Here is a 15,862-nt window from a genome sequence, read left to right as displayed (position 1 = left end):
TCCCGTTAAATGACACATGGGCCAGTTTTTCCCATGAAATATTGACTTGTGCTACTTTGATGTTGTTGCTAAATAAATCATTCAGATTGTGCACAGCGTATCTGGATTCACAGATTAAATGTGATTTGTCTCATTTTTGGAAATGTTCTGACAGACGCGGGCTCAACAGCCTGGGGTTATCTCAGGTCACGGCCTGGTTTGTTTGAATTCCTTACCGAGTTGTCATAAAACTGGGAAGCGGCTTCAGATCTGTGAGCTCCGTTGATCCTTATCTTTTTGCATCGTTTGACAGTCCGGCCGCCGAAGACAGAAAGTCGGTGTGAGGAGTCAGAGACGTGAGTTTGTGCCTGGCTTTGATTCAGCGCCTCAGATTCAAACCATATGCTGGCCTGCAGAAATGTCTGCATCCATCTTTGTGACTGTCAGCAGATCAGGATACTGTGTTAAACTCATCCGTCTCCTCGAGTGTCACGTGTCCACAGGGATAAAAACAATGGTGTTCTCACCAGCCTGTGCAAATGGGTACCCTAAAGTAAGACTACAGCTTTCCCGAGCCTTTATGGGGCCTTAAGCATTTTTTTTGTTTCTAATATTCAAAGAAATTTTAATATCAGACAAAGAGAACTTCAGTAAATTTTTAAATGATTATTTTACTTATTAAAGAGAAAAAGCCTCCAAACCGACCTTCAGTACCGTCACAGCTCTGTGTCCGTGTCATCGCTGGATATTTCAGCCCATTTAAATTTCAGATTGGAAAGGTTTCCTTGCACCTTATGTTCACTTTTTTTTCTGCAGGCCAACCTGAATGACTCTCACAACCAGATGGTCGTCCACTGGGCAGGAGAGAAGAGTAATGTCATTGTAGCCTTGGCTCGAGACAGTGCAGGAACCACTGGGTCCAAAACCAGCTCGGTGAGTACGCCTGAAAACATCCATGCATGTAACATGTAGGGTAGGAAACCTGGGAATACTAAAACCAGAAGGCCCAGGATTATTTCCAGTAGGCTCATACAGTGTTCAGGTTAGTCTCAGGCCTGGTTTTCCAGTTAAATCCCAGTCTGTAAACTGTCTGTGTAAATTAGCAGCGTAGCAGAAGGTTTGTGTTCACACTTGTTTAACATGTTTCTCATGATGGTACAAGTGTTGAGCTACACATTAATCGGTCCCATCTGCTACCTCAACACACACACACACACACACACACACACACACACACACACACACACACACACACACACACACACACACACACACAGAAAAGAAACTGAAAGCCTCAAACACAGCCATCAAACAGCACGCCGCTTCTGTTTCCACTTCCTGGGATGACTGAGCACTTTCAGACGGAGAGCTGAGGGGAATACTGCTTTTCCTTCGATTGGGAAGTTTGTTTTGTCTCATTATGGGATGGATGTTGTTCTGTATTCCTCAGAAAGATTTATCTCATCATGCCAGTCCTTAACAGTGACCATGTTGGGCAGAACCATCAACCTTACAGTTTTTTACAGACGCTAGGACACATTTCTCAATACTTAGGTCACGTTTGCAAAACTCCTCACACAGTGAGCACAACAGAAGTCTATGTGGGCTAAACTGAGGACCAGTTATCATTGTTTTGGCACAAAATGCATTCAATGACTACATCTCTCAAATTTCATGAATTATCTTCTCACTCAGACACAACAACTGCCAATAACCTTTGTACGTACAGGACATTTTGCATGTGCTTACATACTGTTTTCAAAACTGTTAAACTTATGGCCAAAACAATAACACAATGCAAAACTTAAAAAGACAGCAAAATTCAACAGCAATATTTTAGTGAAACACATTTTAAATCTAAAAATGCAGTTTAACCAGCCACAGCTGATTCTCATTGTAGATGAACATCTACACAGGTGTTACTCCTTCAATTGTTCAACTCCTTCAATTCTGGCAGCCAGAAGATTCTTTCCTAGGTGTGTTGCCCTAGATGACATAAGATGTGATGTGGATGAGAACCTGTGGCCAAATGGAGGAGACCGAGTAGATTAGCATTACTATTGTATGTGTATCAGTGGATGGTGTGTATACAAATTCTTGTATTTTGGGATTACTTAGTGCAAAAACATAAAAATACATAAACAAATATTAACGAATTCTGCATGATGTCTGATTCATTCCAGTAACATATATTGAAATTATAAACAGAGATGTGTCCTTGTTTTACACAAGAAAACACTGTGTAATGCTACATGTTGTTAGTGTTTTTAGGTCATTGTTTTGTGGGTGACAAAGTGTGTTTGTCGGCTGTCAACCTTTGCTAGTGTTCTGGAAGAATGAGTTTAATTGAGACCTGAATGAAGTGTTTTGGTAGTTGTAGTGCATTTTGAATGTGAAATAAACTGCTTTGCCAAGCTGACGGTCAGTTAGGAGGATTGTGTGAAGTGTTTTGCAAAAGTGACCTAAGTATTGGGAAATGTGTCCTAGTGGCTGTAAAAAACTGTAAATAGCTGGTTGGAATAACGACCGATGCAGTTATTACTCAAACACCTTCATGCTGACCTGCAGTCTAAGCTAGCTAAACTGCTGATAGACAGTTAGGACCTCAGCATTGAATATTTCCTCCACGCTCACTACTTACCAAGCACAGCTGTGTGAGGGTAATGGCCACTGACCAGACATTACTGTGGTTACGAGTATTTGTGTCCGTGTGCTGTCAGAGCCAGAGCGAAATATAAATAATAGTTTTAAAAAATAGTCTCAAAAGGATTTTTTCCCCAGTGATTGCAAAGTGTCTAAAGCCAAAATTGTAAATACTGGTAGCACAGCTTTATAGATTATTGGCTGTTATTTATTAAAAATGTGTTTACAGTTTTTTACAGCCACTAGGACACATTTCTCAATACTTAGGTCACTTTTGCAAAACTCTTCACACAATCCTCCTAACTGACCGTCAGCTTGGCAAAGCAGTTCATTTCACATTCAAAATGCACTACAACTACCAAAACACTTCATTCAGGTCTCAAATAACCTCATTCTTCCAGAACACTAGCAAAGGTTGACAGCCGACAAACACACTTTGTCACCCACAAAACAATGACCTAAAAAACACTAATAACATGTAGCATTACACAGTGTTTTCTTGTGTAAAACAAGGACACATCTCTGTTTATAATTTCAATATATGTTACTGGAATGAATCAGACATCATGCAGAATTCGTTAATATTTGTTTATGTATTTTTATTTTTTGCACTAAGTAATCCCAAAATACAAGAATTTGTATACACACCATCCACTGATACACATACAATAGTAATGCTAATCTACTCGGTCTCCTCCATTTGGCCACAGGTTCTCATCCACATCACATCTTATGTCATCTAGGGCAACACACCTAGGAAAGAATCTTCTGGCTGCCAGAATTGAAGGAGTTGAACAATTGAAGGAGTAACACCTGTGCAGATGTTCATCCACAATGAGAATCAGCTGTGGCTGGTTAAACTGCATTTTTAGATTTAAAATGTGTTTCACTAAAATATTGCTGTTGAATTTTGCTGTCTTTTTAAGTTTTGCATTGTGTTATTGTTTTGGCCATAAGTTTAACAGTTTTGAAAACAGTATGTAAGCACATGCAAAATGTCCTGTACGTACAAAGATTTTTGGCAGTTGTTGTGTCTGAGTGAGAAGATAATTCATGAAATTTGAGAGATGTAGTCACTGAATGCATTTTGTGCCAAAACAATGATAACTGGTCCTCAGTTTAGCCCACATAGACTTCTGTTGTGCTCACTGTGTGAGGAGTTTTGCAAACGTGACCTAAGTATTGAGAAATGTGTCCTAGCGTCTGTAAAAAACTGTAATTTCCATTATTCTCTGAAATTGCTCGAAATGCATACGTGAGGTCGTGTTTTGAATTCAGCTTGTTTTTATGTCACTGCAGTTCCACTTGTGTTCTGGTGAAAGTGAAAGGAAACACACACAATCCAAATAAACATCTTTTTGTTGAAATCCAGAAAAGCTGACTCTCACAAATACACAGTCTGGTTTCTGAAGACGCTGAAATGATTCAGGCTTCAAAGTCACTGTCAGAGTTAATAAAGATAAACCGATGAACTGCAAAGCTCTCTTATTTCAGTAGATATTATGTTAGGAGCGTTAGCGTGTGTGCACAGGCAGCATGGAGGCAACCAGACTGTTAAAAGACAGATTCTGTCATCTCTCCATCAACTCAGGGATTTAATATGGTAGTGTTACATATGGGACATGGGACCTTTGACCTCTTGCTGTGGCCAAACACAAGCTCACGTTGTGGTTACAGCGGAGGCGTTGGTCCCCTCATCTTTCATGAATTCAAGTTTAGTTGCGTGTGACTGAAGGTCGTACATCAGTTTAACACGTTTGCTTTGAAGTGTCTGGGGCATGTGTGCAAAGTGCAGACAGAGTTTCGCACCTTTAGACTTCCTTTCACATGTATGCTGAGTTTTCTACAAGGAGATGCTACGAGTCTGCATTCAGTTCGTCTTCGTCACACGTCACCATTTACAAACACTGAAAGGCTCTGCAGCCAACCAGTCACACTTGTCCTTTATATATGCCACAGAGTTTTTATTTGGGGCATAAAGCCTTAAATGAAAATGAACATTTTTTTAATTATGGCCTATCTCACACACCGACAAGCACAGGGTGTTGTGTTTAAGGACATGTGGTAGATATTTTCTTATTTTTGGTTTTCTTGTTTCTCTGAAAAAGGCTGACATCCATGCCACAGTTAGTTTGCTTTTACCATCTTTCACCATCGAAGTGTCTATAAAGTAACATCTTTTTGTAGGTATTCAGTAGGGGTGCAACGATACACAAAATTCACGGTTCGGTTCAGTTCGATACTTTGGTGTCACGGTTCGATATTTTTTCGATACAAAAAAATGTTCATGCATTTTTAATTTGTCATTTATTAAAATTATAAATATAGATTTTAACTCAAAAGTACAGTTTTTAAATTTAACCCTAACCCTTGTGCGTGTTTTTTATTTTGACAGTGAATGCGCACCTGCGGACCACTTATGTGCACCCCTGGTTATTTAGCTCGTCATATTGCAGCCACAGAAATTCTTTTGTCCATGAAACCATGAAGCTGCACTTTCTTTTTGCCTTATAGTCTGATTTGTCATAACTTCTCCGTTTTGTGGTAAGCTTTTCTTTGGCTGTCACTTCTTCACCCTGACCTGTCTTATTTGGCTCAGCAGAACTAAAATATAAATCCTGCTGCTTTTACACACTCACTCACATAAGCTCAGCGATTCTCTGCGCGATCAACCTCTCACATGTTTAAGCTGCGGGAGATTTCACTTGTCATGTTTGCATAGTAAGCTAACGATTAATAAGACGATGTCAGAGGAATTGGTGCACAAATTATCATCACTCACAGATCAGTGCTGTCGCTCTCTATACACAGTTCGCACGATTGCAAAGTGAAAGCAAAAAACAAGCGCAAATTCAAACGCGACTTCAATATGTCACATATTGACAGTGGCTCACCGATGCCAATGACATAATTACCCAGCTACATTTCTGAAAAAATGCAAAAGCATTGACATATATTTTTCCTTCCTACAATAGCCCGACGGGCAGGGAAGAGATAGATTTTGGTAGCCCGACTGAAAAAATCGCTAGCCCCGGGACGTCGGGCTAGCGATTTTGCGAGCCCTGTATCTGATTGAGGAATCACTCATCTTTGGAAAAGAGAGTTTATTACAGAGAAATGTCTCTTTCCAAAATAAAAGCTATACTATCCGCTTCTTCTGGGCTATATTCTCAGCAGCACATTAAACATATCAGGTTCCCATAAGGAGAATCCTGTGCTAACGGCTGTCTAAATGACTCGGGTAAAGTTAGTAGCATGCTTGTTGTTTTTGTCTTTGCACGAGGATGATGTCGGCGTAAATGTGCAGTCATATTCGTCGTGTTCCCACTAGTGCTTTCAGGTTAATCTCGTTGAAATGACCTTAACGCCACAACACGGCAAATCTCCGTTAACGAGCTACCCCTGATAGCCCCGTGCATGGGGCTAGACGGCCAACACGTTAACGAGCTAACTGCGCTAACACGCTAGTTCCCACCCATGTAATTGAGCATTGCATGGCACATCCAACATACTGTTTTACTTTAGTCCATGACTCGCTTACCTTCAGGGTCATACGTCACATGAAAACCAAAATAATTCCAAATGCCAGATCTGAATGAGGGTGGGGGAGGTTCAATTTGCCATGTTGCAAGGAGAGCTTAACTTGCCCTGCGCTCTTCCTTCTGACTATGCTGTCTGTGTTGAGTGCTCAGTGGATCTGCGCTCGACAGTGCAGCCTAGGCGGAGTAGTCGAACGCAGATTCACTGAGCGCTCCACACAGACAGCATCGTCAGAAGGAAAGTTGATAAAATAAATTACAAATGTTGTATTGTTCGATACATATGCGTACCGAACCGAAAGCACTGTATCGAACGGTTCAATATAGATACGAATATCGTTGCACCCCTAGTATTCAGTCATTAATCAACCCCTTCATCCTCTCGAACACACAGCAGGCGCAGAAATTTGTCTTCCTTGAAACTGTGGATCACCAAGGTTACGTTCACACTGCAGGCGAAAGCGCATCAAATCCGACTTTTTTGACCCTGTGCGACTCATATCCGATCATGGTATGACAGTGTGAATGGCACAAATCCGATCTGGGTCACTTTCGTATGTGGTGCTGAATCCGATACATATCTGATGTTTTAGAAAGCGACTGCTGTTTGATGGTCATGTCGCATTAAATCCGTCTTTTACGTCACTGACACAAGACAGACGCCAATTATCAGCGCCGGAGAAGACATCGCGAACGCTTCCTGGCCATCCAGTGAAACTGTTGGGAAGACAACGTTGGAGAAACGTGAACATTTTATTTGTAAATGTATAATCTGCAGATTCTGAGAGAAATCTGCAACTATCCTCTGAAGCAGCGCTCCTCTAAAACAGCAATAAGGATCCTTATTAGGCCAAATGTAAATAACAAAATAACTTTATAACTTAAAGCAAAATTGGGAAACGTAAACAAGTCTTTATATTAAGGCCATCAGTCAAACAATACTGTTTGGTCTGGGTCTAAACTAGGGGTGGGCGGTATAAACGGTTTACGGTAGAAACGATATAAATTTGGCCAACGGTAGAGATCTTTACTATACCGCTCTACCACGATAGCGCATGTTGATGGTGTCATCAAGCTGCTCCTGTTTTGGTCGAAAGCCTCGCAGCGGCTGCAAACAACAACATCTGCAAATTATGGCCGGCGACAGCGAAGAGACGAAGCACTTTTGGAAGATGAGGAAAGCCAAAAACTGCGCTTCCTCCACTTCTGTACCATTGATTCTTTAATGCTGAATTCTATCACAGCTGCTCTATTCCCATGTTGTTGCAGTATATTAATGACTGACCTCGTATTGTGGATGGATTATCTCAGTTGTTCTCCTGACTGAAGTTTGGTCCGTTTACAGCATCCTGCTATGCGATTGCATTTGTCCCTAACCATCAGGAACCTTCACGTTAACTTTTATCGAGTGGAAAAAAGTTAGCGTTCATCCTTCAACTTCACTGTGCTAATGTTATGCTAACGTAGCTGTTTTGCTAGCAATCATGTAGCACATCATTGTTTACCAGCTAGTCCAACTTCAGTAACCCTACAAACATCACTGCTGTTTAGCTTCTGTCTTCATCTATCTTGGAAGTGATAGCAGAGCTGTACGTTTGAATTTTTCAGAAATCTCTCAGTCAGAACATGCTATATCATGCTGAGGTGGAAACTAGTGAGCTAACTTCCTGCTAACCGCTAACTTCCTCTAACTGTGTTAAATTTAATAAATTCTGTTTTCATGGATGCCTGGATGCTAAACTTAATTGTTACACCTGGTAAAGCAGCAATGCTGATCGTTTTATTAAAGATGAAAGAATTTAGACAGATTTTAACTCTCAGTGATGCTGCAGTGTTCGTTTGTTACTTTGGGACCTGAAGATGACGGAGGTTTGGACCCAGATTACTCCACGAGGCTCCTGACTACGGCAGCCATAATGCTCCGACAATCTATCAAGCGGTGCGGCTTCGTAGCTTAGCAAAGTCGCACTAAAACATTTTTGACAGATTTTTGAGCGGCGTGTAGCACATAAAATCTGTTTGAGGTCAGTAAGCACAACCAGAATTCATACATAAGGCACGTTGTCATTTTTTGAGAAAATTAAAGGATTTTAAGTGCGCGTTATAGTGTGTAAAATACGTTATACAGAAGAAAAGAAAATATCGCGATATATATCGTTACTGCATATGCTTCAAATTATACCGTGATATGAATTTTAGGCCATATCACCCAGCCATAGTCTAAACAGAGCGCGCTGTGTGTGACGTCTGCTTTTGTGCATGTGGGCCGCTTTGAGGGTTCACACTAGAGCGCGTCACATTTTATTTGTAGTGTGAAGAAGCAGACAAAAAAATCGGATTTGATCAAAAAATCAGAATTGAGCATTAAGACCTGCAGACCTTTCAGATTAGCTTGACTCCACCAGTGTATGAATGTGAGAGTGAATGAATAGTGGAATTGTAAAAAGTGCTTTGGGTTCCTTGAAAAGCGCTATATAAATGCAATCCATCATCATCATTATTATTATTATTATTAGTGTTTTTAAAATGGCAGAATTTGCAGTTTGCCGAGTGAATTTTTTGATAAAAAAAATATAATCCAGGCCTTTTCTCAGGGACCGCCGGGTGCAGGCATTCATACCTCCCTTGTTGTCTTCAGGTCTACGTGTCCTATGACCACGGCACCACTTTCATACCCGTCTCACACAAGTTCAAGTTTTCGGGGGCTAAGATGAAGGACGGCAGCAAGCAGGTCATCTCGCAGTTCTACCACAGCCCTGCAGACAACAGGAGGGTGAGTCTGGTCCCACTGACCCGTATTTACACGAGAGACAAGTGGAAAGTTTCCTGTATGTATTCTACACAGCACACATTGTGATGTCAGCTGTATACTGTCAGGTATGAAATAAAGCTTTTGGTTGCATTATGGGAAATTTAAGATCCAATGGTGGAATTGTGGAAACTAATCCAGCTTCTCCTCCTGCACATATCTCAGTGTCTGTGGATTTGTCACTGGTCGTCTTTTGGTGGAGCTGAACTGTTCTGTCAAGTAGAGCTGAAAAACTCAGCAAATATCCAAATATCGGAACAGAAAAAGTACAATTTTAAGAAAAATGTGAGCTCATACAGCAACACATTCCCAAAAGAAGTTGGGAAAGAGGCAACAAAAAGCTGGAAAAGTAACTGTTACTAAAAGGAAACAGCTGCAGTAACATGGTGAAACTAATTAAGTTAACTGTCAGCAGATCGGTAACATCAGGTCTAAAAAGAGCGTATCAAAGAGGCAGACTTCAGGCAGCACTGCATTAACTGTCAGGAAGTAACTGGGACACATCCTGCATCATGCAACGACGAATCCTTGTGTGAACGTGGTGGGACCATCAGGAGTGTTATCAGTGTTCAGTTTAAAATCAGTGGCTGTGGAACTGGTAGCTTCCACATCTGGAAAGGCTCCATCAGCTGATTCATTTGAGTCCTCTGCTCTTCATGATTTTATGTTGCAAACTCGTTTTCTTCACTGATACTTTTTTAAGGATTAAACCTTGGCGCCCGATGGTGAAGTAAACACGGGCTTAAGCTTGTCAGTCATTGCATTTTGTTTCCCAACGTTTCTGCGGAGCTGAGTTTGTGCAAAGTCAGCCTGATAGACCTTAAACTTTGTTTCCCCTCAAAGAAAACTTTTCTAGGATTTGTCAGATTTATTATTTAATGCTTCTGTTTGTTGTCTGCCTCCTCAGTACCTGTTTGTGGACTCTACCAACAACTACCTTTGGAACGCCTTTGACTTCTGTAGGAACGTCCAGGGCTTCTCCCTCCCCTTCAAACCCACCGACCTGCTGCTCCACAGCAGACGAGCCAACCTGGTGCTCGGCTACGACGGCTCCCATCCCAACAAACAGGTAAAGCGATGCTCTGACTTTACAGTGCTGTGTGTTTAAAAGAATGACGCACTTTGTTTAGTATGAAGCCTCAGCGACACCTTTTACTGAGTGGTGCTTGTAGATATGATGAAGCATTTGTAGTGTGAGTTTGACTCCCTGTTACAGCCGAAATTTGACCTGATAAAATGACTGTAGCTTTGCATTCAAATGACTTCAGCTTCATCTTGATCCAGTCATGTGCATGTGTAGGAAAACATTTCATGAAGCCTTTCTGCACTGAATATTCACACAATGTGGACTTGATGGATTTTATTATTCCTTATGTGAATACTTGCAGTTATTGATAGTATTCTACATATTTTGATACAAACAGAAGGACGATGTCTTCCTTACAAATGTCTAACAGCTCTGTGGAAACGTGTAAAAAAAGTGTGTGCCAGGTAAATAAGCTGGGACGTATTTGGACACTCAGTTAGGCTGCTGCTGCCAGAGTAACCACAGTTTATGAGTATTTTATGAGAACAGTCGGTGAATGCTTTGGTGTTTCCAAAGCATTCACCGACTGTTCCTCTGAATTTTTAAAATCCTAAAACGAAGGCTGAAATCGTGACTGTTTCTTGCACGTGTGCTTGATATGAAGTACTCGTCGCTTGTTCGATTCAGAAATTCACATGCAGGATATTCTAACCGGGACAGGAAGTGATGTCCTTGCATCATAGCTCTCCTGAGTTCAAACATAACAGTGGCAAACGTCTCTCCGGTGTTCTCCTTTACATGTGTGCTGGAGCCAAAACGAAGGAATGAGCTTGACCTACATTTTTACAGTGCACCACCCCCCTCTTCTCCTCCTCCTCCTCCCCCTTCCTCCTCCTGCTCTCTCCTTACACCCTCTCTCCTCTCCTGCCTTTCTAGCTGTGGAAATCGGACGACTTTGGGGAGACGTGGGTGTTGATCCAAGAGCACGTGAAGACCTACTTTTGGTAAGGAGGCTGAAGCAGTACAACAGGCATCAGAGGGTGTATCTATCCTGTCACCAACACAATGCTGAGGAAATATAACCTTCCAGAAAACTCCTATTAAATCTGCATGTCCTCGGCCTTCAGGCGTTAGCTACAAGCACATAAATAGATAAATTATTCTACAAGTTATTGCTGCGCTGTCTGATATTTCTAGTCAACAACTCTGATACACAGATGAGTTCATCCTTACTCGATAGCACGTCGACATTACCACAATAACACAGAGAATTAATGAAAATGTGTTTTTCTTCTTTATCTGACACAAAGTAGCTCTGCTTTAATCCAGTGTCAGGACAGTCAGTTAACATTTAGTCCGTTTAATGAAAGTAGACACCTTCATTAAAAAATAAATTGCTTAATTTTGTCATTTCTGTTGTTGGATTATCCAAAAGAATAATCCAACGGTATTTGGTGTTTCTATACATAAGAGGTCAGAGCCCACACTCACAGCTGACGCCGTTAAATGTTGAAAGAAGAGTCGAGCTGTATTAGGAATGATACAACTCAGAGTTGTGGCTGCATTTATGATCACAGGTCTGTGGTTATTCAGTGATTGGTTTGACAAAATCTAAAGTAATTAAATATAAATAGCATGACTGCAGGCTTCAACAGTGAACAGCCTGCTGTAAAAGTTAAAGTTAAGATAAAGTTAAGACTGTTAATTAGATGTGTTGAGCTTTGGATGAGATGGAACCTGACCCAGATTATCTTGGATCGTCATGGAAACCCAGTCTTATTTGATTAATATGAAAATACAACCAACAAATTGTAGGCAGTTTAATGATTGTCTGCACAGTGTTTCCTGTGATTTTATACAATACAGCTTATCTCAACTCTAACATTTGTTGGCTACTGGCTGGATTTGATAAAAGATCAATAATGCAAAGAAGAAGTAACAGTTTAAGCTGTTCTGCATAAAGTCATTCAGATGTGTAAGGCTGATCATGAATCCAGTGAGCATAGTGAGGCCCAGTCTGGAACATCTGGGCTTATGGTGTCTCCATTCAGCTGTGAGTGCTGTGTAAACTTGTCTTGACCAATAAAGGAAGCCTCACTAACACCACTGTGTAAAGCAGACCTTTGTCACAGCCCCTTGTCCCCACACCAGGCATCCTCACTTTCTTCCACATGAAGATGACTAGAACTCCTCAATGAATGATTCTCATTTAACTGTTTCCCGACATGACTGTGAGGTTTTCTGGGTTCAGGATGGACTCTTATCATGCTGGAATTATACATTTTGATTGCAAGAATGCACATTTTTCTGGTAAGCAGTTGTTGCACGTTTTCAAGCTTGTGTTTGTGTAGCTGTTGATAGTTGTCAAACCTGAACATTAGTGCACCTTGGAAAAATGTGTAGTCATTGCTGTCCTGTTATTAAGTGCATGACTCAACACTTTTGGCTTGTACTGTGAGCTTCGGTTGGGATAATTTCACAGTGTCATGTAAGTGGCTGAGAGACGGCAGCCTCCCCTGTTGTGTTTGTAGTATTTTAATCGAGGCTGTGAAACAACATGAGACAACACTTTACTCTGGCTATGTTGGTGCAGGTTCTCTGCAGCCAGGAGCCTTTAGATGTTTATTGAGCAGAGTAACATGTTGTCACCAAGGCAGAAAACCGAGTGACAGGATGGACGCTGAATGGACTCTACCTGGATTACATCAGGTTTGCCAGGATAACTGCTACTTATGGAAACTTGATACAGTATTTAGTGCTTTCATTATTTTAGTGTAAACATGGAAGGTTTGAAAGGTAAAATAGTTCCTGGTAAAATACTCAGTGCTTCTGCGCCCAGCATCATCAGTGAGCAACAGCAGCCATGAAAGAAAGGCAGAGTTCACTGATCGCTAAAGTCAACAAATGACCAACTCAAACTAAAACATGGCTTCAGGTAGCATTTTGCTCGCCATCTCTCACATTAACTTTAACCAAGCTAGTGTTAGCCTGCCAGCTGTTAACTTGGGTATCAAGTAAATAATGTTGTTTAAAAGTTTTAACCTTTCGATGTTTGTTTGTTGTTGTTTTTCTGGCTACTGTTAGCTAATGCTAGCATGTCTGCTAATACATAAGAATGCAAGCCATCTAATGGGGCAAAATCCACAGTTAGCAAATTCATCTGACTCCTGATGCTTATCTGGTAGCTTAGCTGACTGTTTTCAAATGATTTCCTCCGCTAATATAGCTTAGTTGCTAATGTTGTTACTAGCAAAATTGTGTGTTGCTGTGGGTTTGTTTTGTTTGTTAAACAAAATAAAGATTACATCTGCACCCCCACGCAACGTCTACAGCTGGGTTTCTCCCATCCTTTGGTAGGAGAGGATGTTGATGTTTAGGGGTGGTGGACGTCTGACCTAATGCGTTTACCACCCTGCCATATGGAGGGTGGTAAACTCGAAGGTGCTGAATCTGATTACCTTTCTTTGGTATGTGTACCTGTGAATCACTTCCTGCACAGATGCCCTTTTAGTGGAAATGCTGAATGGCTAGCTTACCAAATTAATTCCCCAGCTAAAGAGATTTATGACTCTGTTGAACCTATAGAATCGTAGTCATCATAAATAGTCATCATAAATGTTGTATTGGCATTAAGCTAATGTGCATAACTAAGACTTTCTTTCCATACTAATAGCAGCCAGCTTCTTCCACATGTATCTGGGATCTTCACTGTTTGCTTTTAGAACTGACGTTGGACGAGAGGTGAAGGATCTTGACGAAACTTTAAACAGTCCCGCTGTTATATTTCCAGTTTCCTTAGACTACCATGACCTGGATGACTGAGAATCTACACAGACACATCTGACATTGGTTGCTTAGTTATGTGCGAGTCAGCTTTGTTGTCATTACCATCATCAGGATTGTGGTATAAATCAGTCACTAACCAAGAGCTGCATGCAAGAGTGAGTAACAGGATGCTGACTGCAGATCATTACAGGGCTGCAGGTGTCATTAACAGTGATTTAGGCAGTGCTCCTTTAGTTCTTTTTTATAAAGCTCAACATGCAACGCTGCAGTGAAACCTGGTTTCAAGCTCTGTTGGACTGATTTATATTATAGAATAAACAGAGCACTAATGTTTGCCTTCTCCAAAGAGAATTATACCTGCCGTGTGCCAAAATATGTAATCAATATCCTCCCTTAACTACATTTCACGGTGATTGGTAAAAGCTGAATTATAGCTTTGGTGCAGAAGTATCCTTTCCTTTGCAGCCCTTGTACTATGCTACTGCCAGCAGTCATGATGGAATGAGTCATTATGTACTCCTTATCTGTTCCAAATGCTTCAGCACGCTTAGATTTTTGCTGTAAGTTAGAATCAGAAACAACTGGAGTCCTGTGGGGTTGAGGGACCAGTGGAAGCATTTCTGGACAATGCAGGCAGACCTGTTGATCTGTGATGCTTCCCCTCCACTCTGAGTGGATGCTAGACTGACGCTCTTTTAGGCAGGTTGCCCTCACCGTTTATCTATGTGGGGAAAAAACCTTTTTGCTCTGTGAATGAATTTCTGTCAGCAGCAGCTCAACTGTTTGCTGGTTATTGGTAAGAAGAAGCTATATGGTTTGATGGCTAGTCAATAAAAGCAGTTGAACTGGTGACTTTTAATATCAGTAGAAGTATGAATAGTTAAAGCATTTGAAGCTTCTGTTGGACCATAACAGGGAGTGTCAGTTAGTAAGGAAGAGCAACAGGAGTCCAGGAGGCGTGGCCTGGCCAACCTTAGCAGAGCTGCACAGTAGCTGTGGGGAGAGTTATGGTGTAAACCAACACATCCGACTCTCTGTCTCTCTTCCACAGCATGTCTTTATCCTGTCTTCCTTCTCTCACCCCAACCAATCACAGCAGATGGCCCCGCCCCTCCCTGAGCCTGGTTCTGCCGGAGGTTTCTTCCTGTTAAAAGGGAGTTTTTCCTTCCCACTGTCGCCAAAGTGCTTGCTCATAGGGGGTCATATGATTGTTGGGCTTTCTCTGTTGTATTATTGTAGCGTCTACCTTACAATATAAAGCACCTTGAGGCGACTGTTGCTGTGTTTGGCACTGTATAAATAAAGTTGAATTGAATCTGTCACGTGCTGCATGGACTGAAAACAAGCCAACTTCCTTCCATGGGCCCTGATGCTGAATCCTTTTATATCTTCTACTTCCCGTTGACCGAGGGCTCTCCCTCCGTCATCTTAGTTTGAGCTGAACTAAACTGTGAGAGATTTTGGATTTTTAAGGAGAAGCAGCAGTGTGCTTGATTCATAACACAATACAAAACTTAAAGGTAATGGTTTTATCTGGGTCATCTTTTTTATCATTGACAGCCAAAATGATCTGGTCCCTGGATTTCTAGATGTATTTAACTACTGATGCCTTTAAAAGTCAGCAAATAAGATTTGAAAATGCTGCTAAAGGTACAAACCGGCCAGAAGAAACTGCAAATTATCTGAGGACCAAAGCAACACAAATAAGGATTGATCTTACGCTCGCCCCTGGTGCTCCATCCAATTTGGGTTTAATCCTGTTTGTTGTGGCTTTAGAAGAGGCTGCTGCTTTTGTGCTGCACATCAGTCTGAAGGCTCTGTAAGCCAAAGCGATCTGAGCCTGACTATCAGTCTACTGCTGGGTGTGTTCAGAACCACCCAAACCAGTGGGACCCCCCACAATCTCGCATAACTGGTAATCCTGTGATCGCACGGCTAGAAGACGGACTGAGAGGCAAAATCCATTTTGTACAATAAGAAGTACAATCTCTTCTGCCATATGGATTACAACGAATGATACAAATCCCACATAAAAGGAGTATCAACTCTATATATAGGGAAACCAAGGATCTGTGGGAG

General features: G+C 41.4%; 1 protein-coding gene across 2 annotated transcripts in view; it reads left to right on the top strand.

Annotated features, from left to right (window-relative positions):
• The window catches only part of sorl1 (sortilin-related receptor, L(DLR class) A repeats containing), an 88,923-nt gene that overhangs the window by 21,582 nt on the left and 51,479 nt on the right, over positions 1–15,862 (top strand). For both annotated transcript variants that reach the window (XM_026193590.2, XM_026193589.2), the window contains exons 2-5: positions 796–912; positions 8,800–8,934; positions 9,878–10,039; positions 10,934–11,001. In XM_026193590.2, the coding sequence (XP_026049375.1) occupies positions 796–912; positions 8,800–8,934; positions 9,878–10,039; positions 10,934–11,001 (482 nt within the window). The remainder of the gene's footprint in view (positions 1–795; positions 913–8,799; positions 8,935–9,877; positions 10,040–10,933; positions 11,002–15,862) is intronic.

This window comes from Astatotilapia calliptera, chromosome 14 (assembly GCF_964374335.1).
Source record: "Astatotilapia calliptera chromosome 14, fAstCal68.1, whole genome shotgun sequence".
In the NCBI taxonomy this organism is placed as follows: domain Eukaryota; kingdom Metazoa; phylum Chordata; class Actinopteri; order Cichliformes; family Cichlidae; genus Astatotilapia; species Astatotilapia calliptera.
The sequence above is the reverse complement of the archived record's forward strand: the minus strand, read 5'-3'. Positions and strand labels throughout refer to the sequence as shown.